The sequence below is a fragment of the Cokeromyces recurvatus genome (genome assembly GCF_025118155.1).
Source record: "Cokeromyces recurvatus strain NRRL 2243 chromosome Unknown BX663scaffold_2, whole genome shotgun sequence".
Classification (NCBI taxonomy): Eukaryota; Fungi; Mucoromycota; class Mucoromycetes; order Mucorales; family Mucoraceae; genus Cokeromyces; species Cokeromyces recurvatus.
The window spans coordinates 829,469-856,604 of record NW_026251388.1 but is presented as its reverse complement, the minus strand read 5'-3'; the positions used below and the strand labels follow the sequence as shown (position 1 = coordinate 856,604).

The window sequence follows — 27,136 nt, the reverse complement described above, 5'->3', positions numbered from 1 at the left end:
CCCTTTTTTTTTTTATCTATTCTAATTACTGTCTCAAGTACATACATATAAAACTCTAATATTTAAGCCTACTCCTTTAATTTTTATTTTGCTTTATTCTATTTTTGTAGAATGATGACTTCAATGAATAATGACTTTAACAAACTTCTACCATTGCAGCAATCACAACAGACAACCGAAAATCCGTTAACGACAATAAATAATGCAGCAACAACATTATATGCCAACAACAACAGTAAAACGGCTTTAATGCAAAGCACAACTTCTGTACCTGGTTAGTACTTTAAATAGTGTTAAATAGTGTACATTATTCTAAATATATGATTATTTTGCATAGAATTATTAATTGAAACAGCTACTACTAGTATCACAGGTAATAATTCAGAAGAATCCTCAGGAAGTTCAGCCGAAGAAAGCATATTTCCCCCGACTTATGCAGCCTTACCGACAACAAAACTAGAAGAAGAACCTAATCCTTTTGAGCAAAGTTTTAAGGGAGCAACTACTACTATTAAAAAGCATATTTTACCCAGTGTAAATACAATGGATTCACCCATAAATCGATTAGATGAGTTAAATAATCAATGGAATAGTTTAAGATCTGGTATTTTATCACCTTCTATGTTAAATGGGCCTGCTACAGAAACTATGAATCATAATCATAATGGTGGTAAGCATTAAAAAAAAAAAAAGATACATAATTTATTTATAGTTCTTCTTATGATTTATTATATTTAGTTCAACAAAATAATATTCCAATTTTGCCTACAAAGCCAATTATTAAATACGAATCAATAGAGTCAAGTAATAATCTAAACATTTCACCTATTCAATATCAAAATACAATCATTGTAAATAACAAAAGACCAAAAGCGAATGACTCTGCATCAAGTAGTACTAAAAAAAGAACATCAAAGAAAGTAAATGGTCCAGAAGATGAAGAAAAACGAAGGAACTTTTTAGAACGAAATAGAATAGGTAATAGAAAAAAAAGAATAAATTTTCGCATAAATAAATAAATGTATATTTTTAGCTGCATTAAAATGTAGACAACGTAAAAAGCAATGGTTACAAAACTTGCAAGCTAAAGTTGAATATTTAACAGCAGATAATGAGCAACTTCATTTACAAACAAACGCATTAAAAGAAGAATTAATTCAATTAAAGACCCTTTTAATGGCACACAAAGATTGTCCTGTTAATCAGTCCGCTGTACAAGCTGCTTTAAACAAACCTATACCTGGTATTACAACTACTGCTAATGCTCCTCATTTATTGCTCCATCAACATCAAGAATCTACAAACAGTAATCATAATAATAATATATCTATTTAATAAATTGTATAACTATCCTTTTTTTTGTTTATCTTTAAAAAAAAAAAAAAAAAAAAAAAAAAAAAAACTTCTCTCCTTAAATTGGGCACAAGATGCTATTTTCTTCTGAATATCATAAAAAAGTAAATAAAAAGACAAAGGTGAATCAACGAGACTAAGCAATGTCTTTATTCCTGATTTAATATTAAAGGATTATTTAGTAGTTTATCTTCTTCATGCATAGAAAAGTAATTTATTACTTATTTTTCTATCTCGGGTAAACTTTTTCAAAAAGTAAGAAGAATAATAATCGATAAACCCAAGGTACGAATTGCCAAGATCTTTGCTGAGCCACTAAAAGGCATCTGACTGGAAGTGATGGCATGACTTTCTGCTAAAGTGTGATCCTTGGGTCTCACAATTGTCTTTAGCATATCGCTAATCAGCTTAATAGACTTTAGCAACAAGGAACTTGAGGCAGCAACTAAAGTATATTCTTTCCAACTAATTGGTAATCAATAGCTAAAATATAAGTTTTTTTTTATATCTCTAGGAAATAAACTGCATATATATGCTCTGTGGACTTTACTCATGACATATATCAAATTTGGCCTAATCAATAAGGACTCTTTACCCGTGTCCAGCCATAATAGGATTCAATCGACAAAAATATTCACTATCTCTTAAAATGGGGTTATTTGATGTCATTTCATGTCGAGGCTGATATAATTTGTAAGAACAAATGTATAAACTATAAAGCAAATGCTCACACATCTTGTCATCCAAAAGCAACATAAAAAAAAAATGTGAGTGATCTCAGCACCTCCCGATAATTAGTTTGTCTATACAGATACAATAGATTTAATTATATGCTGTATCTTATTAATTTAGAATATCAAGTGCTCTCTTAATAATTTCAACATCTATTTTCACTACCTGGATTATACATATACATTTAAATATCTCCAATTGTTTAATTTGAAATTCGAACATACTTTAAAATAAGCAAGTACGATGAAGTCGTTGACTATTTATTCCTTTTTTTTTTCTTTCTTTCATTGATTGTAGGAATGTATGTATTTTATGATGAATGCTTTATGTTAATGAATATTCCTTGGAAATTGAGTACTGCTTTATAAAGTGATACTATATATCAATAAGATCTATTACTTATATGTGAAAGCTTCAGGAAAAAAAAAGGAAAATCAGATAAGCATGTAGCATATATTGAATGTATAATTGTCAAATATGAATCATTTTTTGTTTCCTATGAATTATTTAGAATAGATGCAAGATATATCCTATATCAAGAAAGAAAGTATGTCGCTAATAAGATAGTTCTTCTATTAATTACATAGGAACGTTAACAATATAACAAGCAATATTGTGAAAGTAAAGAAGATGGGAAGTTTAAAAGGGAAGAAAAAAAATAATAATTACAAACAAAAAGAAAAAGCGTGAATCACAAAGATAAGGATTTCTCAATTTGAATAAAAAAAAAAAAGGTATGAATCGAGATATAAATGCTGGGTAAGGATGCAGTATTTTGCAAATAAGATGAACACATCAGCTCAATACTAATATTCTTTATTTTATCTGATTTTTAATTTTATTATGTCCACAAAAAAAAAAAAAAAAAAAAAAAAAAAAAAAAAAAAAAAAAATTAGCACTCTGGATTTTAAGATTATAAACTTTCTTCAAAAAGTATTTTATTTTATTTTACTTTATTTCATTTCATTTCATTTCAAAGGTGCGCCTTCCATCTATTGTACATTAATTTCTCTCTTTTTTTTTATAAACATTTATAAAGTTTACTTACATCATGACTAGCATTCTTTCTGATCGACAGAAAGATGAATTGTAAGTATTACATGGTTTAAAAAGAAAGATTTCATCTTTTTTTTTTTTTTGAACTTTTTCCCCTTTTTTTTCTAATCTGTTTTGTTTTTGCTTTACAATAATTAAATTTATTAACTTGATGTAGGCATAAAGCAATTTTAGATTATCTTAGTACAAGTGGATTTACTGAATCATTCAATACTTTAAAATCTGAAACACATAATGAGGACTTCATTTCTGACCCTAAACAAAAATATTATGGCTTATTAGAAAAAAAATGGACTTCTGTCATACGATTACAAAAGAAGGTAAGTCTGTACTATTTAGACTTTACAACTATATTCATCATCCATTTTGCGCATAGATTATGGAACTAGAAACAAAGTCAGCACAAATGCAAGAAGAAATTAATAATGCACCTATCAGGAAACAAACAAGCTCGGTTGATTGGATTCCTCGTCCCCCTGAAAGACAAAGCATGACAGGTCATCGGAGTCCTATTACTTGTGTTGTCTTTCATCCAGTTTATCAAATATTAGCTTCTTCTTCTGAAGATACAACAATTAAAATTTGGGATTATGAGACAGGTGAATTTGAGCGTACCTTAAAAGGACATACAAAGTCAGTACAAGATATAGCGTTTGATCCAAAGGGGAATTTCTTGGGTAAAATGGAATATATACTTGTTTATTTATTTATTTATTTATTTATTTTGTGTACATAGTATCTTGCTCAGCTGATCTGACAATTAAAGTATGGGATGTTAATAATGATTATAAATGTATAAAAACATTATATGGCCATGATCATAGTATATCTTCTGTTAGCTATTTACCTTCTGGAGATACTATTATTTCTTCATCGCGTGATAAAACAATCAAATTATGGGATGCTGCTTCAGGGTACATACATATATATACATGTATATGTATAAATATCTTTTTTGACACGTATACTCATCATATAAATACGTATATACATATATATTAGATATTGCATTAAAACATTAGCAGGCCATTTAGATTGGGTTAGGTCAGTTTCACCAAGTGAAGATGGTAAATATTTGATTACAGCATCTAATGATCAAGTAAGTAAAAGTATTTTCGAATGTTATTGACTCAAATTAATCTGTAAATAATAGACTGCTCGACTCTGGGATATTCAATCAGGAGAAACAAAAATGGAATTCCGTGGACATGATCATGTTATTGAATGCGCTATATTTGCACCCGTTAATTCATACCCATATATTCAAGAATTGATTGGTGATGAGGTAGGTAGATTTCATCATGTATGCTTTCTAATGAAAACTAACCTACCTACATACATGCATGCATATATATTTATTTATAGAATAAATCCAAAGATCAATTACCGGGTCAATATGTTATTACGGGTTCTAGAGATAAAACAATTAAATTATGGAATACAAATGGACAATTATTACATACAATGGTAAGCTTAAGAGTTGAAATATAAATTACTCCATTAACCATTTCATTTTAGATTGGACATGATAATTGGATTAGAGGATTAGTTTTTCATCCTAATGGCAAATACTTACTGAGTGCATCTGACGATAAAACAATTAAAGTGTGGGATTTAAAGACAGGAAGATGTATAAAAACATTGGATGCACATTCTCATTTTGTTACATGTATAGCGTAAGTATATCCTCTCTATGAAAAAAAAAAAGAAAAAAAGAAAATAGGCTTAAACTAAATGAATTCATTTCACACATTTGTATTGTAGATATTGTCATACTAGTCCTGTTGTTGCAACAGGTAGTGTTGATCAAACAATCAAAATTTGGCAGTGTCGATAATTCCCTCATTTCTTTTTTCTTTATTTCTTTCTCTCTCTCTCTCGCTTTTTTTTTTTTTTCCTTTTTTTTTTGAGTAAATACCACCTCCTTCTCTATTTCTTTCTTTCTTCTTCTTCTTATATAAAATTTCGTATGATATCTAATAACATTTATTACTTTCTTCTAAATAAGCTAAAATAATAGGATCTTTCATTAAATGATTCTGTAAACTAAATAGATCCTCTAGACTTGTTTCTATTAATTCCTTTTCTTCTCTTCTGTAGATCGAAGCCTGTTGAGCCAATATACTTGAATCATTACATGTAATCAAAGTAATTCTCTTATGTTGATACTCTAACGCATCTATTAAAAGCAGTACTACTCTGAGTTGAATAATGGGTAAAATGATGCCATCTTTGTGATTTACAACTGTATTTTCCAATTCATCTAATGTTTTTATCAAGTTATCCTCTAGAAATAATTCTAATCCATCCTTCTTTGATACAAACTGAAGACCAAAATCTTCATCTAAGGCTACTAAATACATAAGTAGGATCAATGTAGGATCCCATCCAGTCTGCATCATATCATCATTCTCTCGTCGTCTATGACGATGCTTTAATTTTAAAACAGGCTTTATATTCATTTGCTTTAACCAGGCTACCTTCTGTTGGTCATGACTCAAGAAGGGAAGTATTGGAATCGTCAGACAGGAGCGTTCCGTGTTCCCTTCGATACAAAAGCCGTGAATGAAAAGTAATTCTTGGTTAGATTTGTCGGTTCCATACGACAATAGCAGTTCATCTCCAACATGGATAATAGGTGCAGTGGATATCAAAAGGAGATGATCGTGAGTGGCATCTAGTTGCCATCGTATATTTGAATGACTCATTGAATGATTTGCAAAGTCAATAAAGGGTACTAGAGCTATATTCAACTTTACTTCCACGTCATTCACTGTATTGAAACCTAAGGCTCGAGACCAAAGGATGCAATCTGCCCATAGATACATCTTTAGTTCGACCTTAGTTAACCAGCTTGATGATACATCACGCTCTTGAATATCATTCAATTCATGTTCCAAGATGGCACGTTTTGCATGAACCGCACCTTCAAGACTGGTTCCTTCAACATAAGATTTATTAAATAAGATATGATACTGCTCGAAAAATTCAATATCGGGTAATATCTTTATATAAGGCTTCCAATAATTGTCCTCAGTAAAAAAGTAACAATAAATAAGGAATAAACGTAGAATCTGCTTTTCACATGTTGCGTCACATGCATCCTCCTTTGTATATAAACTACCAAGAAACTCTTCATTATTCAATTGTTGCATTACTTTTTGTGATGTAAGGATCAAATCATCTGGAACATGTGTAATGATAGAACCTTCTGCAATGGTGTCTTTAGCGAATAATCCATATCCTGCATATTTAGTTTTTTGAACTATCACATTAGTTGTATTAATGCCGTTTTCCTTTGACCAATTCAGAAATTCCTCCATATGTCAAGGGCATAAAATAAAAAAAAAAGGGCAGAAGCCTGTCTATATTTTATTTTATTTCATTTTACTTGAAAATTAAGACTCCGTTTTCTTTTTTTTTTTATTATTATTATTTTATGCATTGACATGTAAATCAAAATAAAAGACAGTATCGTGTACAGAGAAAACCCTTATACTGTATCTTTGATACATCTATTCTCAATTAATAACTGCCCCCTTTTTTTTTTGTTATAACACGAGTCAAGTTGAAGAGTAGTTTGGTTATTCATGAAAATGATTCTTCAGTACTGACTATATCGTTAAATATTTACTTGTCAATAGTGTAAACAAAGTGAGTTACCTTGATTTTCTCAATGTTGCCTATTGATTGCTAAAGTCTTTTATTCAATAGAAAACATCCTAAAATGATAGAAAGATGAAGGGGAGGAGGCACTTTGTTGAAGCTAATTATTTAAAGGCTTTAAGCTAAAAAGGGAACAAGGTTATGTCAAGTCTTAGCTATGGGGTATTATTTATTTATTTTTTGTAAGTAGACATTCATTCGTCTACTAGTTGTGGATATCATACTGTATCGTGAATTGCAAGTGTTATTACTTTTGTTTCTTTTTTTTTGGCTGAATTATTTTTATATTGAGTGGAATCTGGCCAAATGATAATATGCTGATCTTTAAGAGTATTATTGTTTAATATAACCCACTAGTAAATGAACATAATTCGAGTCAAGTTTGTTAGACACTATCTTACTAATAACTTTGGGAAATATCAATCTTCATAACATTTCATGATGTTAAAGAAGTAATAATGTGGTAGCAATCAACGTATAATGAGATAGTAGTAAAGAAGATTATAAATGATAGCTATAAACAGCTAATATATTAATAACTGTAGCTTTATTAAATTGTATGTTATATTTGATACTATAAAACTAATCAGCTTTCTACTACTATTTTATATCTATATAGTTTGTATATATATCAGTCTATCTGTTTGCTTTAAAGACGCTTAAAACAACTAAGAGTCTATTTACCTTATTATTTAACTCTAAAATAAGTCTCTGTTACGTGCTATATGACCCTTGCTACTAAATATGTTTTGAATAGTGGGATTATAGAATCAAAAGCTTAGATGAAGCAAGAAGGGCTTGATGAAAATCAATACTAAATAATTTATGATCTGCAAGCTCAGTACGTGAATATGAATAAATAAAGTAATGATTCATTAGTGCAAGTTCGGAGGGGAGGTTGTATACAAAACAAAACTATTTAATATGAAAATACCTCAAAGACATTATTTTGTTCGCCGCTGTTTCTTTCAAAAATTTGACTCTGATTGTAGTCCGTATTTTTTAGAAGAAAAAAAAAAAAAATTACTTGACTCTTATTTTTATTTCTTTTAATTTATAACAAACAATGAGTCATTCGACGAGTCAAAGAAACACAAAAAAAACGAATAATGTGTTAGAGACTTGGGGAAATGATGCAACAATGAATTTAAATGCAATCATTTATCAAAATATTCTTTCCTCTCCATATTTTCGATCATTATAGTAAGCTTATTTCAATCAATCACATTGTTTATTTATTTATCTTTTTTTTTTTTATATATACATATACATATAAAATAAAATAAATTTAGTGCTAAAAAAACTTTTCACGAAATTGTTGATGAAATTTATAATGAAGGTAATTTAAAATAAAATTAACTAATCGATTATTATAATGTAATTACTAATCTTTTTTTTTTTTTTTTCTTTTTTTTTAAAAAAAAACAAATGTAACATATTAGTTTATGTATTAAGTGAGTATGTTAATGGCACTAAATAACTCTTGGATTTGCGTCTAACTACATTCTAGCTCCATTCATTAAAGGCACACAACCTTCAACTGCATTTTGTTGCTTATTCAAGATGTGGACACTTCGATTAACCATAAAACAAATCGAAAACTTGATTGATCACGTTGACTCACCGTAAATAAAGACAAAGTTAAACTAAAATTATATGTTAAAACGTTTTATTTTGTTTTCGTATAGATATATTCGTGCTATCGGCTTTTTATATTTACGTTATGTATGCGTCCCTGCTCAACTTTGGGATTGGTTCCAATATTATCTTGAAGACGAAGAAGAAATTACGATATCAAGTGGAATTAATCCAACAAAGATCACTATAGGTCAATTATGTCGTATGTTACTTACTGAACCCAAGTTTCAGGGAACTATGTTACCACGTATCCCTATCCCTATTGCAAGAGATTTAGAAAAGAAATTAGAAGATTATGATAGAGAGAAAAGAAAAGGCTCAAGAAACAATGACGACTACGACGACGATAACGACGACGATGATGATAGATATTATTCCAGAAGAGATCGTAATAGAGATAGATCAAGAAGTAGAGACCGTAGTAGAAGTTATAGAAGCAGATCAAGAAGTAGGGATCGCAGTAGAAGTTATAGAAGCAGATCAAGAAGTAGGGATTATCGTAGGGATGAGTTTGATGATTATGAACGTCGTCGTAAATATTACGATAGAAGAAGTATTAGTCCTGATAGAAGAAGAGATCGTCGTTATTCTTCTAGATCTAGATCAAAAGATAGAGAGGGTAGTAAATATCGTAATTATTGAATTAACAACAATAAATATATTCATATGCATCTTGTATTGATTTGATATTTTACGTCATATTATGTAATCATTTGAAGATACTATATCTTCTCTTATTGGCTGATAGTATTATTATCTATAAATGAACCTTATATAGTACTTCCACCATCAATTGGACACTTTTTGTAAACCTTTATGTGGCCATTACTGTACACTGCTTTTTGGTACCAATTATTCTTGATGCCGTCTGTCGTATTGTCTTTAACAGTTCAAAAAAGCAGTGTACAGTAATGGCCACATAAATGTTTACAAAAAGTGTCCAATTGGGTTTCAAACAAATGACCAATTGATGGTAGAAGCATACTATGAATTTCATAGTATGAGTTTGTTTTATTTCGAAATCAAGATAATATTTTGCTTGGCTTATGTTTATTAAGCCACAAGTTATGAAATAAAGCAATAAAAGTAGACAAATCAGTTAATGAAAGTATAAAAAGCCTATTCTTAGTAGCATTTACAACATGTTTTTTTTTTCTAAAGTATATTGTTAATTTTACAAAGAAAGTAAATGTTAGCTTGTTGCTGACATTATTTTTTTTTTCCTATTTGAAAATACTCTAATTTTTACTGCTTCATTCAGAGCAACTCTACTACTTTGAAAGTAACTGGAGGATGTGTAGTGTTATATACAATAAAATGACTGATATATTTTTCTTTGTTAATAAAAAAGAAAGGTTTAAGGCTAATAGATTTAACCGAATACTTGCTTAAAATATACATATATAATACATGTCTTTATTAAACAATTGGGTCGTAGTCTTTAAAGACCTTATTTTTATGTTTTGAATAATCGAAAATTACTTTTTTTTTTTCCTTTTATCCATTAAACTATATATATTATTTTTATAGAAATATACTATTAAGTACGATATTATTTACATGCAGGATTAATTCTTTCTTCGATTACTACAACAACCGCCATAAATATCCCAAATAACAGCTAAAATATAAGCAACAAAAGCGAGGAATCCCCAAAAGATACTGACATTGTAAAATGCACAAAATTTGCCTCCTGAAGTACATCGAAACTTGATAATTTCTACAAGAATACCTATTCCCCATAAAATGGCTAAGAATAAATCAATACCAAACATGATAGGTCGATTCATCTTGGGTTTCTTGAGCATTCTTCTGTAAAAGTAGAATATAATAAGATATACAGTCCAAATAATCGACATGATTGCCTACATACATCATTTTTTTTCAAGTTACTATTTCCATTTTTTAATATATGTATATAGTATAGAAATCTTACCACAGCAAATAAATAATAAAAGCATGAGGATGATGAAAATGGAACGTCTTCTCCAGAATACTAAAAGAAAAGAAACAAAGAAATAAACAAACAAAGAAGCAAAGTAAGTATATTATTCATTATGTAAACAACAAACCACTTACAGGTCGAGCACCCGCAGCAAATCCTAAATGACCTATACTGGTTAATAAGATACCAAAACGGAACCAAAATCTCCATTTATTAGGTGTATGATAAATTTCTCCATTCCAAGGTTCTGGTCCAGCAGATGCCACTTGCTCTGCAGGTTTTGTAGGTGGTAGTGGTGTAGAAGAATGTAAAGATTGCGGACTATAAGCATTACCTAAGGTTTGAGGCTGATTACCATATGAAGTGCCGGAAAACTGATAAGCATTATTAGTTGCAGGAGGAGTTGTATGAGTAGCATAAGGTGATTGAGGTGGATACATTGGTTGAGGAGTAGGTGAATTCCATGAACTAGATTCATCTTGAATCTTATTCGACTCTTCACCCCAGGCGTTATTATATCCTGTTGCACTAAATCTAGGCACTGATGATTGTTCATATGCATTTCCATGAGGTGGATTATTATCATATGCATTTCCATAAGGTGGATTACTCTCATATGCATTTCCATAACGTGGTCCACCCGTTGGTTGTGATGGTGGAGGATTATTTTGCCATGGATTATTTGGTTCAAAGGGATTTGACATGATACTATTTATTATAAAGAGAGAAAGAAAGAAAAAAGAAAAAAGAAGATAATGTTCATAAAAAAAAACAACATATTTTTAGTACGATGTCATAAATAATCATCGTCACATTTACCAAGAAGAAAAAATATCCTTTTTTGTAAAACTGCTATTAGCATAAAAAAAGTAAATTAAATTGCAGAAAAAATCTAATCTTTTAAGACCTTAAATAAATACAAGATATAAAATACATTAGGATTACTCGGGTAAGATAAATTAATAAAGTGTGGAAAGTCATTTAAATAAAGGAGAGAAAGAAAGAAAGACTATTATGACACAATGAGTAGTAGTGAGAAGAAGAGAGGAATAAGTTGTTGCTGTTCTGGTTATATAAGCAGTAGAGAAATTCTACATTTACAGCATTCTCAAGCAGTATTGAGATTAGTTAAAAATATTGTTAAATTATGTCGTATTTAAATCTAGACGATATAATAATAATAAAACTAGTTTTTTTTTAGACACGTTTATCTGTTCAAATTTAAATTTTCCATTAAGAAAAGCCCATGTTCTATGAATTCTATAGTTTTTTATAATAATCTTAGATTCTAATCCTTCTGTGGCTAAGCTACTTTGTCCCATCCTATGCTATTATCTAATAGTTATTCACAATTTCGATAAAGTAAAATTTAAAGACATAACTAATAGTGACTATGTATTCGTCATTAATAATGAATAGATTATATACTGTGTTTACAGTGAAGAAGAGTAGGATTTTTTTTTTTTTTTTTTTTTTTTACTGCTTTTTCATCATATTCAAATGAATGAATGAATGAACTCACGCATTAATAGTCATAAGAAAAAAAAAGGGGGGAGGATAGTAACATATAATTATTCAATGATTTTATTTATTGTAGAATAGACATCTTTAGTAAAGATGTATGTGATAGTGAAAATTATATCATTCTATTAAATTAAACCTGAATCATGTTCTCGTGCCACCCCCCTTTAAATGAACATAGTTTACTGAAACGTGCAGAGACGGTACTTGAAAATGCTGATACAATTGGATGTCGCAACTATCTTACACCAAAGGTCATGGTAGCGGGTAATCCCAAGTTGAACTTGGCTTTCTAGCTTATGTATCTAATATTATATCCTGGGCTTGAATCCTTGACTGAAGAGGAATCCACTAAAATTGAACCCTTTTTTTGATGATGAAGGTGAATCTTGAATGTTTACTCTTTGGCTTAACAGTCTCAATATTGAACCTGGGTGTCAACAATCTATTTGAGGATCTAAAAGAGAGCCTCATTTTTTTTTTGTTAGAATTTGAAATTTATTGGTAGCTTCCTTATGGTCGTTGATCGTCAAATAAAGTATCATAATAGTTAATACATATATGTGCAATTAAATAAGTTGAAATGTAAAGTGTATATTGAATTTATTATTATGGAAGAGAATTGATATATAAATACATATACATACATACATACATACGTACGTACACTTCTCCCTTTTATATACAAATAATATGTGATTGTATTTGAATCATTTTTTTTTATATCTTGGCTCTTTTAGCAACACCTAATTCAATTAACTTTAGAAAAGCTGCTGCGAAATCATCAAAAAATCTTTGTTGATCTTTAGCATAAAGTTCAACATATTCTCTAAAAGGCTCTTCTAATAAGGCCATATCAGTAGGCAACATCATGATTTCATCATCTTCATCAACAAATTGTCGAGGACCATCCCATTTCTTTTCAACCCATTTCACATTAAGCAAGAGTTTATAGCTAATAAAAAAAAAAGAAAGAAAGAAAGAAAGAAAGCATTAGATAAAGTCATATCTTCCTATTTATATTACTTTACAATTGATTTGAAAAACGAGTTGGATTATATGTCCAAGGTCCATCAAATCCAGAACGATCAGTATGACAACGACCCACAGTATGAGCACCAATTAATGCCACTGTTTCTTGAACAGTGAATCCCATACGAGAGACAAAGACATCAAGAACATGGTCTTTACCTAATGCAGCATCAGGTAAACGACCTAAAGGAGGACAATCTATTTCATTTCCCTTATCACGTCGACCACCAGTCCAATCGATATGTGGACCACCCATATGTTCAATAGCTACACAACCCGCAAGTCTATATTATGTAAAGAGATAAGCAACTGTATATACATATATATATGTGCTATAACTTACGTCCATAAATCAGCATATGAAATCCAAGCATATTTAGCTTTAATAGGTTCAAGAAAGTGTCTAGCATGTTCTAAACCAGCATTAGCAGGATCCTCAGCTTCAGCTTTATAACGCATTGTGGCACCATCACTACCACCATCTTTTGATTTACGATCAAAAGTACCACTTGCATGCCATGCTAAACGAAGTCTATAGCAGAAAATATATATATTAGTAAAATAGATACAAATATTGAATAAAAAATATGAAATAATTTACACAACAGGGGCAAAAGATCCATCATCATAATTTTCGTCAGGAAAAGCTTTTGCGATATCGTTTCTAACTTGGGTATATTTATCGGGTGATACTTGAGTAGTAGACATAAAATGCAAGAATTTTTTTTTTTAAACAAAAAAAAACAAAGTTATAAAAGAAGAGTAAAAAAAAAGAAAAGAAAAGAATTGATTTGATTTATAAAAATAAAAAAAAAAAAAAAAAAAAAAAAAAAAAAAAAAACTTTGTTAGTGTCTGAGCCTGTTTTCAACTGCCAATGCAAACATCAATTTTGATTTCACATGGATAATTTTGACATCCGATTTATCCAGTCTTATAGGGCAGAATTAATATTAATAATTCATGTATGACAATCTCGGTATTAAATTCATTCATGTGAAATGGGTAGATAAAATGTATTATCTTTTCTTTTTTTTTTTTCATTAAAAAAAAAGCCTTATTTTAAAATAGATGAAAATATGCATATTAACTACATAAACTACATCCTTTCTTTTTTGGTAAAAAAAAAGATGAAAGAAAAGTCAATTGTAAAAGAAAAGATATCTTCTTCATGTACAACATCAACTTTTGTAATTTATCTCTGTCAGCAAAAATGATTTCTTTTCTCCACACTTATGTTTCATTGGGTAACTTGATTTAAAAGTCCGAAAATAAGTTAAACTTCTATTTTCATATGCCCTTGTTGTTCCTTTTTCCTCAAGTCACGATTCATCTTATATGATGTTATGAATCCATATTTTTAGTTTTTTTATTTTTCCTCAGCATAACATTCATTTATTTATAAACTACTTTTTCTTCTTTTCTTTTATTTTATTTTCTTTATAAATATAAGCACTTAAAAAAAAAATGTCTAATAACGTAGCTCATGCTCTTTCTGGTAAATAAATAAAACTGATTTTAATGCTGTATATAAATAACACAAAAAAAAAACTACATTTATTAAGGTGCTGGTGGAGGTATTGTTTCCATGGTCTTGACCTATCCTCTTGTTTCTATTAGTTCTCGTCTTCAAGTTCAAAAGAATGATTCTAGTAAAGATGCTTACAAAGTAAGAAAGAAAAAATAAATAAAAAGATTAAATAAATAAATAAAAAACTGTACCTTTTTTTTTTTGACGGAAACTTAAATTATAGAACACAATGGATGCTTTTATTAAAATTCTCGCCAAAGAAGGTCCTAAAGGATTGTATTCGTAAGTTTAATCTTTTCTTTTTTATAAATGTAGACCCCCTTTTTTTTTAATAATAATAATAATAATAATAAAGTGGCTTGAGTTCCGGTATCTTTGGTATTGCAGTTACAAATGGTAAATAAACTATAAATATACACTTTTTTTTTGTTTTACCTTTCTTTCTAATATATCGCTTATATATATATTACATCAATAGGTGTCTACTATTATTGTTATGAAGCTGTTAAAGCAATATTTGAAAAGGCTAAGAGTAAAGGTAAACCTATGAGTACTGCTGAATCCATGCTTTCTGGTGCCATTGCTGGTTGCGCTGTTGTTTTCGCTACACATCCTATTTGGACTGTCAATGTAAATTAATATATACACATGTATATAAATGGATATCAAAGATTTTATATTAACCTTAAACTGTGTGTGTGTGTGTTTCGCCTCTCTTCTATACACTTAGACTCGTTTAACTGTGAAAAAAGGTGTAGAAGATAAAGAAAAAAAGACCAGTAGCGCACTTTCAGTAGGTCTTCAAATCCTTCAAAGAGAGGGAATTGCAGGACTTTATGCAGGTGTTCGTGCAGCTTTGGTGCTGGTCATCAACCCCATCATTCAATATACTGTATTTGAACAAGTGAAGAATAGGTTATCCAAGACCAAGACATTAAGCAATCTTGATTTCTTTTTATTAGGAGCTCTCTCTAAATTATGTGCTACGGGTATCACCTATCCTTACATTGTAGTCAAGTCACGTATGCAGATCAATCAACAAGGTGAAGAAAGATATACCTCCATCCTAGATGGTTTCAAAAAGATCATTGCACATGAGGGCATCCCTGGTCTCTATAAGGGCATTTCCTCAAAGATTGTACAGTCTGTTCTGACCGCTGCTTTCTTGTTCCTTGCTAAAGAAGTCTTGTTTGACTGGTCTGTTTGGATGTTGGTCCTTCTAGGTGCTCGTAAGCCTCGTATTGTCAATAAGGCTTAAATGAATGAATAAGTAAATAAATGAAAAGAACTTGATTATAATAAAGCAAGGCATTAAATATATTTGTAATAAAAAAAAAAAAAAAAAAGGCGAAAACCATGTACTTCAATACGAATAATAATAATAATAAAAGTACAGATGAATAATACATAATTATCTATTTACTTTATTTAATCAAGAATAAATCTTATACTTTAGTAGCAATGTAAAGAGGGTATAGAAATCTTGTATACTATTCGGCTTGTAAAGTCAACTCTGCTTGTTGATTTGCTTTATATTTTAATGCTTCTATTTGGGCATTCCATTCCAATTTTTCCATCTAATGATAAAGTAAAGGTTAAGAAGAATTCAAATCATGTAATTTATTTTTATTTTACCTCCAATTGTTCATATTTTGACTTGATTTCATTCAATATGTTGCGTAATCTTTCTGTTTCGTTCGTTTCACTTTCTTTGCTAAAAGTTGTGTTAAAACTATCTATCTTTGTTTGATAATTTGTACATTGAACTTTTAATTTTTCAAGATATTCATCCTTGCGACTAAAAAAAAAAATAAAATAAAATAAATAACCTAATCAATATATAAATGGACGCAAATCATTATACTTGCATGTGTTCTTCTTGAAGTCTTCTATTTTCTGTTTGTAAACTCACAACTAATTCTTCCATACTCCACCATTGAGATAATAACCCTTTAATATAACTCTTTTGTTCTTCCATACGACTCGTATCTTCCTCCCATAATAACATCTGTTGTGTCAATTGCTTCACTCGATGTTCATTTTCTGTCACTTGTTTTAATGTAGGCTCTAATGTCTTTAGTTCATTCTCTAGTTCAAAGATACGCTGACATGCTCTCTCTAATTCAATCTTTTGTTCACTTAATTGTTTTTTATAATCAAGGACTTGATGCTCAACACGTGCCATTTGATTCTGCCATTCCTTTCGTTGCTCACGATAACTACGTAGTTTATTGGATTGTTCATCCTCCCATTTAATATGTTTTTGCTTTGTTAGAGCTGTCTCTGCTTTTAATTTTGTTAGAGCGGATGTAGTTTGGTTTAATTGTGCTTTAAGCATACGTGTCGTATTATACTTGTAGGAAAAAAAAAGGCGTAAGTTTATATGACTTTAAACATATATGGTCTTGGGTTACTTACTAATTGTTGTCTTTCAGCTTCTACAGATGTGTCCAAGACACGTTCACGATGAAGTCTTCCTATATGTTGAAGATGTTGTTGCTTTAAAAACAATTCAAAGTTTAATTCGTTTCGAAGTAAAAGAACTTCTCTCTTTAATGCTGCTACTAAAAGTCGTGTCTCTGATTCCATTTCATCGTTTGCTACTGGATTTGAATGTAAGCAAGTGGTTGTTGTCTTTGTTGGTTCTAAACCAGCATTCCAAATATCATCTCCTACTAATACCTCTGCTCCACTTTTGAGAGCCTTATGAAGTAGAACAATATTTGACATAAGAGATGGCTGATTTTCGTCTTGTTTTAATTCTAATTTATCATCCAGTTTGGATGTATTATTCCATAAAGATTCATCCAATAAATCAGGTTGTTCTTGTTGTTGATCTTCTTCATAAAAAGCTACACGAGAAGCAGCATTTGTTAAGTCTAATCCCATTATTTGAGCAATAACATCAGGTGGCTCCATTTTCATCCATCTTGTTTTATCTGTCAATTCAGTTTGAGCGTCCATAACGACTAAGTTTGGATGTAACATGTGTCTTTTTACTTGAGGCTATACAAAATAAAAGGTAAAGGAGAGAGAGAGAGAAAGAGAAAAGAGTTAGTGTATGTGTATATAAAACATATTACATTAAAACTATCCATTTTTTTTTTTTTTTTTACAATTGTTCTTGACTTGAATGTTTCTTCATCAAATTCTTCTGGTAACTTGAAATCATTTTCTTTAAAGTAAGCATAGGGTCTATGCAAAAATTTAAGAAAATTACATGGATAAAGGCCATATAACGAAGTAAAGAATGCTCCTGTTTGAGGATTTGAAGGTGGAGCTGATAATTTTGAAAAAGTATAGTCTATATATTTATATAAAATATGAATATAAAATAAAGTAGAAAATAACAGAAGAAAAAGAAAATCTAGTTTTACTTTACCAACACAATCCCATCCATCTTCTATTGTACGAGTAGGTGGTAAGTTGTTGTAACTAAAAGAGTCTGTACTCTGTTTCTTTCTCATGTCTCTTAATTGATCCCAGCAAATAGCTCGAGCAAAAATATAGAACAATTGAGGTAAAAATTGAGGAAGTGATGTACACATACGAGGCAATAACATGATTAAGTTTGTAACAGAAATAGCTATCAAAGTAGTTGAATTATCATACTAAAATTGAATTAATTTTAATATAAACACGTATAAATATTATCTATTTTACCATTAATGACTTTAACATGGAATAAAATAATGGCGTATCCAGAATTTCATGTAAATGTGTTCTCTATTAAAAGTACATAACCCTTTAGTATTTACGCTTTTCTTTTTTTTTTTTTTTTTTTCTTTTTGTTTTTGTAAGAAAAAGAAAAAAAAAAGAAAATAAAATAAAAGAGAGATTTAAGTTGTTACCCTTCTTCTCATAAACTCACTTAATAAATACACAATTTGTAAACGATATTTACTTGACAAGAAATATCCATTTAAAAGAAAAAAGAATTTCTGTCATAAAGAGAGATTTAGCCCATCTATAGATTCAAATGTGTTTGTTATTACCTTTGTTTCTGAAGCACCCACAGATAATAATATGGTCATCAAGTTTTTTGACCATTCATCTTGTTCTAAATCCAATAAAGCCTGATGTTGTTTGCTTGTTTCGTCCCTTTCCAACATTTCTTCCTTTTTCTTCTCTGTCCATTCCAAATACATGCTCACTAATCTATGAAAATAAACACAATCGCCTACTTCCTTCATGCGTACTAATTCCTGTTCCAAAATCAATGCATCTGAAACGATCAATCGTGTTTCCTTTTTGATCTGATTTGTAAAAGATGACATTGATAAAATAGGCTTCAATAGTTTCCACCAGTCTTCAAATAGTCTTGTAGGTCGTAATAAGGGCAATAAAGCTCTTAATGACCGCAAAAGAATAAAATGTTGAGCTTGAATACGTTTGATTTCTGGTCTACTAGAAATGATGGTAGCTGATCCATCTGTGTTAATTGTATTCTCATATAAAGTAATAAGTTCTTGGGATAGTTTATCAATAGCTGTAGAGTCTATGATGGTTAATGGTGTTGCAGCAGTTCCAATATTTGCACTTGATTGTTCATCAATGTATTGTTCAATAATATCAAGAGCTGACTGTCCTTCTGAATCACTTGTTGCAGTACGAACAGCTTGTGTAATAGCCCTTATTATATCTCTTAATGTCACCATTAATTAAAAATACATGTAATTTATTACAAAGAAAAAAAAAAAAAAAAAAAAAAGAAAATTTATTCTATTCGCATAGTCTTTGCCTATATTTATTTGTAAATGTTATATAAAATCGGAGTTCACAAGCAACTGCTCTGAAAAAAAAAATACACATTTATTTTGAAAACGGTCAAAGGTTAAAGAATACGTTTTGTTAGCCTCTTTCATTTGATAAACATTCATCAATTACCGTAATAGACGGATTAAATGTGAATTAAACTAATACAAGAAAAGAATATCCTTTCCCTTCATAAAAAGAGACTTTAGATAAATAATAAGTAGTGTAAATAATGATAAGGAGAAGTGAATCTAGAATTGTTTCTGTTAGCTTTTGCTTGCTGTCTAAGAATTTTTTTTTCTTTTATGTATATGTGTATGCATGCATGCATATAGTTCTTGTTACAAGTTAGTTAGTTTTTAGCTCTTTATTTTTATTGAAGATTTATGATTGTAGAGGACGAGAATGTGTCGATGGATGCTATATTATCTTTTACCTAAACAACGTCCTTCTTTTTTCATTTCATTATAAAGAACAAGGGAATAAATCAGTGTAAATACAATACTATTGAATGTAAGGGTTATTTGAACTTGGACATTTCAATTGTATATTTTCTATATCAAAAACTGTTCTTTTCTCTGTATAATTCGAAAACATATTCTAAAGATAAAATATGAGACGTCGAGTAAAAAGAGATTTACTATGTTTAGACTTACATTCCATAAAAGTATAGCCATTAATTGGTTAGCACATCTATTTGGATGGAAGCTTAAGGTAAAAAAAAAAAAAAAAAAAAAAAAAAAAAAAAAAAAAAAAAAAAAGTGTTCAATATAAACTAACTCTGTGTATTTTTTTTTTTTTTTTTTTTTTTTTTTTACCAATCAATACCACTAAAATAAGATTGCTTATATTTTCCTACTGGAAATTCTTTGAATCCTGGTTGATAACTAACACCAAAATTCATTCTATCTTTCTCTTTAAATTCTTTTTCTAATTTTTCTAGTCTTGCATTGTATTCGTTTACTATCTGATCTGCAGCTAAAAACAATCACCATAAATCAAGTTACACTATTTTTTTATAATCATTATTAGACTAACCTCTACGTTGCTTCTCATTGCCTTGTATACACGAACATATGACCATATGTGATGGATCCAAGACAAATTCACAATAAGGATCACCTCTTGATGCTTCATATACACTAGAAACCTGACCAGAATAGCATGAGTATTTTTGTCATTATACTAGTTTTTTTTTTTTTTGATTTACATACATTAAATAGTCCTACAAGGTTTACAAATGATTTCTTAACTTCATTTCTTATTCTTTCCAATACATGTCTAAGGTTTGCTTCAAATATATCTGCATTTGCTAAACTTGGTAATTTTGTTATAGGTGGCTCACATAATACACATACATTATTTGCTCCAATAAAGATTGTAATCAACTTCCATTCATCTTTTATTGGCTTGTATTCTGCTGTATTTAATAATCTAACCAAACGAGTTACTTGTTGATTTATTTCTTGACTTTTAGCACCACTAATCTGATAAAGATAAATAATAAATAGTCTGAGTACATGCATGCATACATACATTTATATCAAATATCATGTTACCGCATTATTTAACTTTTTTCCTCTTGAAAGAGGTATTGTATATCCTATAGGCGACCCTTTAATTTCTTGGTTATATTTGGACAAAAAATTAGGTATAGTATATTCTTCACTATCTCCACCAATTGAAAATACTTTTCCCCGATATTCTAATATAGTTGATGAAAATGGGGGTCTTCCTATCATATAATCATGTAAGCTGTAGTAGAATAATAATAATCAGACACTCTTCATATATGTAACCTGATATCATTCCAAATCCCGCACTTATACTATCTCCAATAGCTACAACTGATTTTATGTCCTGGATTATGACATGATTATCGTTAGAAAGCTCATTGTACAGTGTATACAAATATATATATATATATATATATGTGTGTGTGTGTGTGTATATGTGTATGTATCTTTTTTAAGCACTTACATTAGGTCTTAAATGGTATGCATCCCTTTTAATAATGCCGTCATTCCAAATAAAGGGTTTACACTCAAATGCTGGTATAGGAAATAAACATATCGAGTCATCTTTAGAATGGTTACCAAAAGTATTATGCAAGTATTCTAACAATTGTATCCATTCCATTGTAAAAGGTCTATGTAAGGACTGTAATACTATTTGTTGTTGACCAGCAATGACAGGAATTAGAAAATAAATCAAAATTAATACAAACATGTTTAAAAGACAAAGAAGAAGAAGAAAAAAAAAATAGAAATGTGAATGTGGTCAATTGAGGAACTTTATTGAACCAAATAAACTTTAATAAAAAAGGAACATGTCACGTTTATATATGATATATCACTTACAAAGTATGCATAAATATTTTCACAGGACTGTTTTACACCCACTTTTTATTATTATTATTTACTGGAATGGTATATCATTTTGAGAGATATTTATACATAATTCATTTTTAATGCATTTACGTTATAATTCTAACAAAGTAGAGAGATGTAGTTATTTTATTCTATTCATTGTTGTTGTTACTATTAAAGAAGATGACGTCTCTTAAACCAATACAACTAACATAAATAGCCTCTTTAAATAAATATATATATATATGAATATAAGAGTGAATGCAGCGCCTTTATTCATTTGTACTTGATCCACTTTTTTTTTTCTTTTTCTTTATGAGTTATCCATGTTTAAAACGCTAAGGTACAGTACTGTCATAAATAAGACTTGTTCTTTTTTTTTTTTTTCGGGAAGCAAAATACGGCATGAAAAAAAATAATAAACTGTTGAAATGTATGTGAACTTTTTTATTTATTTATTTATTTTTTTTTTTTTTTTTTTTTTTACTGTTGTTGAATAAACAAAATGTCTAGTAAAACACCTAATGACGTTTTACTTCGTAAAAGAACAGATAGTAATAGAATCAATAAGAACTTTGACTCAACACATAATAATAAGATATCTACACGTTTGAAGGATGTTTTTTTATATAGTCAACAACATGAAGAGCTCATGACAGCTTGCTCAAAAGGAAATTTACAAAAGGGTAATGTGGCTATGAATATATACATGTATAAGACTAAATTATACTATAGTTATTGAATTATTGGAACAAAAAAAATCTGGACTAAATCCTGACATGATTCGTGATAGTAAATTACGAACCCCTTTATTAGTAGCTTGCGCTGCAGGTCAAGCAGCCATCGTCAAAGAGTTGATTAAATGGGGTTCTGATGTAAATAACGCAATGGGCGACATTGTTGGAAATAAACCGTTAGATTTAGCTGTTATTTCAAATGATGTAGATACTGTGTTGGTATTGTTAGAAGCAGGAGCTAAAATAACACCCTATGAAAACAGTAATACTTCTCTTCGTCCAGACGATGGTTTACCTTTACAAGTAAGATTAAGAGCAGCAAGAAGAACTCCTTTAGATCTTGCTCAATCACGATTAGACTTACTTATCAAACAATCTGAAAATGATTATAAAATAAAATCAGAGACGATTCAACAAGTAATGCAGGTAGGTTAATCATTATGAATTACTATTATTGTAAATGGACTAATTTATATGTATATGATAGATCATTAAATTATTAAAGCACTTTTTACCGCCTAGTGAGATGGATGAAATAAATGAATTAACAAACAAAATATCAACTATACAGCTTGGAGATGAGCAGCAGCAGCAGCAACAGGAACAACAAAAAGAAGATATATTCGTTATGAAAAGTTTAAAGGATGTTATATCAAAGATTACTTTTTAAAAGATGATGCCTTCATGAATGGACATGATTCCTTTTTGTTTAATCGTTTGATTAAATTGTACATAATCTTCCTCTGTAATAAATAAAAATGTGTCGGTTCCAGACCATAAACATAATTCAAATTCAACATCTTCTTTACACAATTGCTTTAAAATAGATACAGTATCCTATATATATATATAAATACAGTAAGCATTGTCATGAAAACCTATATTATACATGTATATACCTCTTTAGATAAGCCTAGTGTTTTAGCTATTTCATCTGTATTACATAATTTTTTTTCCTAAATATAAAATGTATAAATATAAAAAGAATGAATGAAAGAATGGATTCTAAACCTTGACTATCTTTTTTAGTTTTCCACTATATTTATCAAATCTTGACTGGCTCTTCTTCTTTTCCTTTTCTGCTTGCTTTTGTCTCTTCTCTTCTTCCTTTTTATCAGCTCTAGCCTTTCTTTCTTTTTCTTTTCGACGTTTTTCCAATTCATCCGCTCTTTTTATGGACTCTTCCACTTTTCTACGTCTAAATTCTTCTTCATACACTTCTTCTTGGGCTCTCCTCAGTTCTCTTTGTTGATCCATATATTCTCTGTATTGCCTCATCGCTTCCTTTCTCTTTAATCTTTCACCTCTCTTCTTGCCTACTTTCTTAACGCGAGCAACTGAAGTTGAAGAACCTTCTCCATGATTATCATCCTCTATTTCTTCTTCTTGTTGTTGTTCTTCTTCTTCATCGTCTTGATTTGAAATGTCAGCTTGTTGATTAAGAACGATATCTAATCAGAAATATAAATAATAATTAATTTTAAAGGAGAGTGGGGGAGAAAAAGAAAAAAAAAATAAATTGGACATGTGTTAAGTACGATTGATGTGTGTTTGAGAATTATTCTGTCTTTGTCGAATGTCGAGTAAAATAAAAATAGCGACAACACAAATGATAATAGGTATGAATACAATCAAAGGGAGTGTTTCTCCTTCTTTATCAGATAAGGCCATCTTATTAATGATTCATTTCATTTAGGAAAAAAAAAAAAAAAAAAAAGAATTGATAAAATATATCCACTTGGGATGATGATGATGGGGGGAATTTTTCAAATTCAGATACCGAAGCATTTTCTATTCCCTTTTGTTTTTACAAATAATTTGTACTTTACTATGCTTAAATTAAAAAAAAAAAAAAAAAAAAAAAAAAAAAAAAAAAAAAAAAAGAAGAAAAGGTCATGTATCAAATGAGTAAGAGACGTCTTTTATACAGCGTTTACATGATGGCATAACAACAAAAAGGGGAACTTTGATTTTTATTTGTCATTGTGTTCCTGAATAAAAGTGCATGTCATTTTAAACATGCTGCACCTTTCTTTCTTTCTTTTTTACAATAAGCTTTCTGTAGTACCAGATGTTTCGTCATGCATTAGCAAAACACAGAAAAAAGAAAAAAAAAAAAGGCAAGTCGTGAGATTTAATATACTTGTATGCTCTTCTTATTTTTCCAGAAAAAAAAAAAAAAAAAAAAAAAGAGAGAGAGAGAGAGTACATAAATAAATAAAATAACTTCGTACTTTCTTACTCTTTCTCTCCAGTAAACAAAAAAAAATAAAATAAATAGGATGCATAATATATCAACATTAAAAGTTATGAATCATAGTTGGCTATCTTCCTCTTCGCCCATAGCAGTAAGAAGATTATCACAAGCTATTTCTGATATTGTTTCAGGCTCTTCAAGTTCTTCTACTGGAAGCAATTGTCAATCATCAAATAGTCATTCTTTTCTTCCAACAGATAATTTAATATTGACTCAACAAGATCAAGTCGATTCTTCTGTTTCTTTGAATAATAAGCTTTCTATTGAATTTGAAAATGAAGCACAGATGATACTAAGGCCTAATCGAATTATTCGAGGTATAAATTCATTGTCTTATTTGAGTATATTATGCTTATCTTTATATACATATTTATATATAATAGGAACCGTACATTTGAAGGTTGTGAAACCAATTCATGCCAGTCAAATTAAAATTAGAGTATGTGCATATAGATATACATTTATATAACTTGACAATGATAACAATACTCATATTACTATTACTATTATTTTATTTTTGTTTCAGTTTCGAGCAGAAGAAGTCGCTACAGTCAAAGTAAAAGAAGGTGGATTAGAAAATAAAATTGAACGAATAGATCAGGTGATTACAAGTTATTTTGATATTGTAACTAAAATCTGGGGAATAGAACCAAGACGTAAGAGAAGATGACAGTATAATGTCCTTTTTTTTTATTATTATTATTAATGTTCATTTTCTTTTATAATTACAAAGCATATTTATCTAGCTTTTGGGAAACAATTGAAATAGGCGAGTATGAATATCCTTTTGCGTTAAAGGTAATGGAAAGGAAAGGGCAACGTGACCTATTCTGATGAATACTAAAATAGATTATTTAGTTTCCAAATGTGAATTTCCCTCCATCAACAGATGATCTTGTAGGATTCTCAATTCGTTATATTTGGTCAGCTCATCTGGATGGACCTGTTTATAATCCTGGCTTATGTTCAAGGGACTATATTGTACCTTACAGACCCATCATCTGCGCTTCTCCTTCAAAGCAATGGATATTTAAACAAATCATTTTTCAATCCTATAAAAAAAGGCAACCAACCTTATCTCTTGCCCATGCCACAGCCACTTTCCCACAACAATCATTTTGTCCAGGTAATATATTCTCTGCTGATAATAACCCACGAATACATTTAACCTTACATAAATATATATATATATCATCTATTCTATTATTATAATAGACGAACTAATCAATTTTGACCTTCAAGTGGATTGTATTCAACCTAATTTGGTTGTTGCAAGTGTCGATATCCTACTTGAGAAACGATATATTGGACAGCTTCAACTTCAACATGGACTTGCACGTAAATATAAAGCAAGAAAGATCACAGGTCACACTATCTCATCTGTGACAGGAAACGCAGGATCAGTCAAGATTCCTGTTCAGTTTCTTTTGCCCACGAAACTCGTATCACCTTCATTTCAATCTCGCTATCTCTGTATTCATTATGCAATCGTCCTTCGTATTTATTTTAAAAAGACAAAGGCATTAACGACGCATGATGTCAATAGTGAAAAATGGTCTATTCCAATAGGTATCACCAATCTACCTTACAGTCATTTATTAAACATACCTCATTTAACATCAATTGAATCCTATCTTGATTCAAAAGAATCTCCTGTCTTTTTTGATCCTTCCTTAGATGAGCCTCCAAGAAGAATGAGTCATGATGATGATAATGATAATGATGATCTAGACTTATCAAACTCTTTCTCTATCTCTCCCACTACTCCATCACCTCCTAATTATTTTTCTTTAACAACAGGTATCGTACCTTCTCAGTTTATCCAGAAAGAACGTAAAGAAAGGACACGTTTCACAAGTCGTTTAATTAAAGCTGGAATGGAAACACAATTAGGAGAACCTATTAAAGTTCTATCTCTTACAGAAAATAGTGACTTTTACATTTGGTGAATGAAACCAGAAAAAAAAAAAAAAGAAGTTATACATTCATATTTGTATACATATATACCATTTTGAATACTCTATTATATTCCTTTCCCATTTTTTTTTTTTTTTGTTTGTAAAAGCAATATTATTTATTTAAGAAGAATAACCAATAAAAGAAGAAAAAGAAAAAGAAGGCAAAAGAGAATATAAAGAAAGACTCAATATTCTTTTTGCATCTACTTTATATTCAGGCTTATTATGTAATTCATGTATAACATTATTTTACTTATGCTTATATTATCCAGTGCTTGTTCAATAGCATAGATAACTATTCATCAACTAACTAATATAACACTATTCATTGATAATTCAATAGATCATTCTTCAAAATAATAATACAAAAACTACTATCCTATAGTATGATTTGCCACAAGCATAAGTTATAAGTATATCAGTAAAGAATCTTGATCACCATAAACTGTGTATATATATACTATGACGTGGATGTATAATATGTTAGTGTATCTATTTGAGTAATATATCTAATTAATAAGATATAAAGTACAAAATGGTTAAAAGAGAAAGTATAAATCAGAGAATTATTAGTTACGACAGAATGA

At 29.6% G+C, this 27,136-nt stretch overlaps 13 protein-coding genes across 13 annotated transcripts; 6 read left to right on the top strand and 7 right to left on the bottom strand.

Moving 5' to 3' along the window:
* The first annotated feature begins 3 nt into the window (after window positions 1-3).
* BX663DRAFT_495031 (uncharacterized protein) lies at window positions 4-1,356 on the top strand. Its single transcript, XM_051525576.1, has 4 exons — window positions 4-274; window positions 338-670; window positions 739-978; window positions 1,034-1,356. The coding sequence occupies exons 1-4, from the start codon at window positions 112-114 to the stop codon at window positions 1,333-1,335; spliced, it is 1,038 nt and encodes a 345-aa protein (XP_051387145.1). The 5' UTR covers window positions 4-111; the 3' UTR covers window positions 1,336-1,356.
* A 1,781-nt stretch (window positions 1,357-3,137) lies between these two features.
* On the top strand, window positions 3,138-4,979 carry BX663DRAFT_482821 (putative platelet-activating factor acetylhydrolase ib alpha subunit; the record flags this gene model as incomplete). The annotated part of the gene is made up of 9 exons (XM_051524459.1): window positions 3,138-3,175; window positions 3,300-3,462; window positions 3,519-3,819; window positions 3,879-4,056; window positions 4,145-4,241; window positions 4,296-4,427; window positions 4,508-4,609; window positions 4,661-4,818; window positions 4,907-4,979. 9 exons carry the CDS (start codon window positions 3,138-3,140, stop codon window positions 4,977-4,979), a joined length of 1,242 nt encoding a protein of 413 aa, XP_051387144.1.
* A 139-nt stretch (window positions 4,980-5,118) lies between these two features.
* On the bottom strand, window positions 5,119-6,297 carry BX663DRAFT_427060 (uncharacterized protein; the record flags this gene model as incomplete). Its single annotated transcript, XM_051522595.1, has 1 exon — window positions 5,119-6,297. One exon carries the CDS (start codon window positions 6,295-6,297, stop codon window positions 5,119-5,121), a length of 1,179 nt encoding a protein of 392 aa, XP_051387143.1.
* A 1,553-nt stretch (window positions 6,298-7,850) lies between these two features.
* BX663DRAFT_557749 (PRP38 family-domain-containing protein) lies at window positions 7,851-9,134 on the top strand. Its single transcript, XM_051531781.1, has 5 exons — window positions 7,851-8,011; window positions 8,101-8,147; window positions 8,251-8,262; window positions 8,319-8,433; window positions 8,497-9,134. The coding sequence occupies exons 1-5, from the start codon at window positions 7,875-7,877 to the stop codon at window positions 9,086-9,088; spliced, it is 903 nt and encodes a 300-aa protein (XP_051387142.1). The 5' UTR covers window positions 7,851-7,874; the 3' UTR covers window positions 9,089-9,134.
* A 695-nt stretch (window positions 9,135-9,829) lies between these two features.
* On the bottom strand, window positions 9,830-11,169 carry BX663DRAFT_495017 (uncharacterized protein). Its single transcript, XM_051525575.1, has 3 exons — window positions 10,526-11,169; window positions 10,383-10,442; window positions 9,830-10,311 (listed from the first exon to the last, which is right to left on the bottom strand). The coding sequence occupies exons 1-3, from the start codon at window positions 11,093-11,095 to the stop codon at window positions 10,015-10,017; spliced, it is 927 nt and encodes a 308-aa protein (XP_051387141.1). The 5' UTR covers window positions 11,096-11,169; the 3' UTR covers window positions 9,830-10,014.
* A 1,323-nt stretch (window positions 11,170-12,492) lies between these two features.
* On the bottom strand, window positions 12,493-13,722 carry BX663DRAFT_495012 (heme peroxidase). The gene is made up of 4 exons (XM_051525574.1): window positions 13,546-13,722; window positions 13,288-13,476; window positions 12,944-13,228; window positions 12,493-12,867 (listed from the first exon to the last, which is right to left on the bottom strand). The coding sequence occupies exons 1-4, from the start codon at window positions 13,650-13,652 to the stop codon at window positions 12,633-12,635; spliced, it is 816 nt and encodes a 271-aa protein (XP_051387140.1). The 5' UTR covers window positions 13,653-13,722; the 3' UTR covers window positions 12,493-12,632.
* A 518-nt stretch (window positions 13,723-14,240) lies between these two features.
* Window positions 14,241-15,801, top strand: BX663DRAFT_539889 (mitochondrial carrier domain-containing protein). The gene is made up of 6 exons (XM_051530733.1): window positions 14,241-14,440; window positions 14,508-14,611; window positions 14,697-14,755; window positions 14,829-14,869; window positions 14,952-15,103; window positions 15,204-15,801. The coding sequence occupies exons 1-6, from the start codon at window positions 14,410-14,412 to the stop codon at window positions 15,729-15,731; spliced, it is 915 nt and encodes a 304-aa protein (XP_051387139.1). The 5' UTR covers window positions 14,241-14,409; the 3' UTR covers window positions 15,732-15,801.
* Window positions 15,802-19,174, bottom strand: BX663DRAFT_495004 (Hamartin protein-domain-containing protein). Its single transcript, XM_051525573.1, has 9 exons — window positions 18,469-19,174; window positions 18,325-18,414; window positions 18,137-18,199; window positions 17,856-18,084; window positions 17,590-17,777; window positions 16,892-17,479; window positions 16,342-16,826; window positions 16,109-16,271; window positions 15,802-16,050 (listed from the first exon to the last, which is right to left on the bottom strand). The coding sequence occupies exons 1-9, from the start codon at window positions 19,129-19,131 to the stop codon at window positions 15,964-15,966; spliced, it is 2,556 nt and encodes an 851-aa protein (XP_051387138.1). The 5' UTR covers window positions 19,132-19,174; the 3' UTR covers window positions 15,802-15,963.
* A 1,087-nt stretch (window positions 19,175-20,261) lies between these two features.
* Window positions 20,262-20,970, bottom strand: BX663DRAFT_426909 (uncharacterized protein; the record flags this gene model as incomplete). The annotated part of the gene is made up of 3 exons (XM_051522582.1): window positions 20,262-20,378; window positions 20,443-20,715; window positions 20,788-20,970. The coding sequence occupies 3 exons, from the start codon at window positions 20,968-20,970 to the stop codon at window positions 20,262-20,264; spliced, it is 573 nt and encodes a 190-aa protein (XP_051387137.1).
* BX663DRAFT_129912 (uncharacterized protein) lies at window positions 20,667-21,516 on the bottom strand. Its single transcript, XM_051521539.1, has 3 exons — window positions 21,209-21,516; window positions 20,788-21,088; window positions 20,667-20,715 (listed from the first exon to the last, which is right to left on the bottom strand). The coding sequence occupies exons 1-2, from the start codon at window positions 21,455-21,457 to the stop codon at window positions 20,975-20,977; spliced, it is 363 nt and encodes a 120-aa protein (XP_051387136.1). The 5' UTR covers window positions 21,458-21,516; the 3' UTR covers window positions 20,667-20,715; window positions 20,788-20,974.
* A 586-nt stretch (window positions 21,517-22,102) lies between these two features.
* Window positions 22,103-22,571, top strand: BX663DRAFT_424352 (ankyrin repeat-containing domain protein; the record flags this gene model as incomplete). Its single annotated transcript, XM_051522432.1, has 2 exons — window positions 22,103-22,283; window positions 22,333-22,571. Coding segments are annotated over 2 exons (420 nt in total), but the record flags the coding sequence as incomplete, so codon positions are not given.
* Window positions 22,572-23,000: 429 nt separating this feature from the next.
* Window positions 23,001-24,005, bottom strand: BX663DRAFT_548226 (uncharacterized protein; the record flags this gene model as incomplete). Its single annotated transcript, XM_051531063.1, has 4 exons — window positions 23,001-23,171; window positions 23,234-23,290; window positions 23,346-23,785; window positions 23,873-24,005. The coding sequence occupies 4 exons, from the start codon at window positions 24,003-24,005 to the stop codon at window positions 23,001-23,003; spliced, it is 801 nt and encodes a 266-aa protein (XP_051387134.1).
* A 638-nt stretch (window positions 24,006-24,643) lies between these two features.
* Window positions 24,644-26,540, top strand: BX663DRAFT_426137 (uncharacterized protein; the record flags this gene model as incomplete). Its single annotated transcript, XM_051522524.1, has 6 exons — window positions 24,644-24,908; window positions 24,975-24,991; window positions 25,118-25,247; window positions 25,325-25,389; window positions 25,450-25,717; window positions 25,807-26,540. 6 exons carry the CDS (start codon window positions 24,644-24,646, stop codon window positions 26,538-26,540), a joined length of 1,479 nt encoding a protein of 492 aa, XP_051387133.1.
* Window positions 26,541-27,136: the final 596 nt, after the last annotated feature.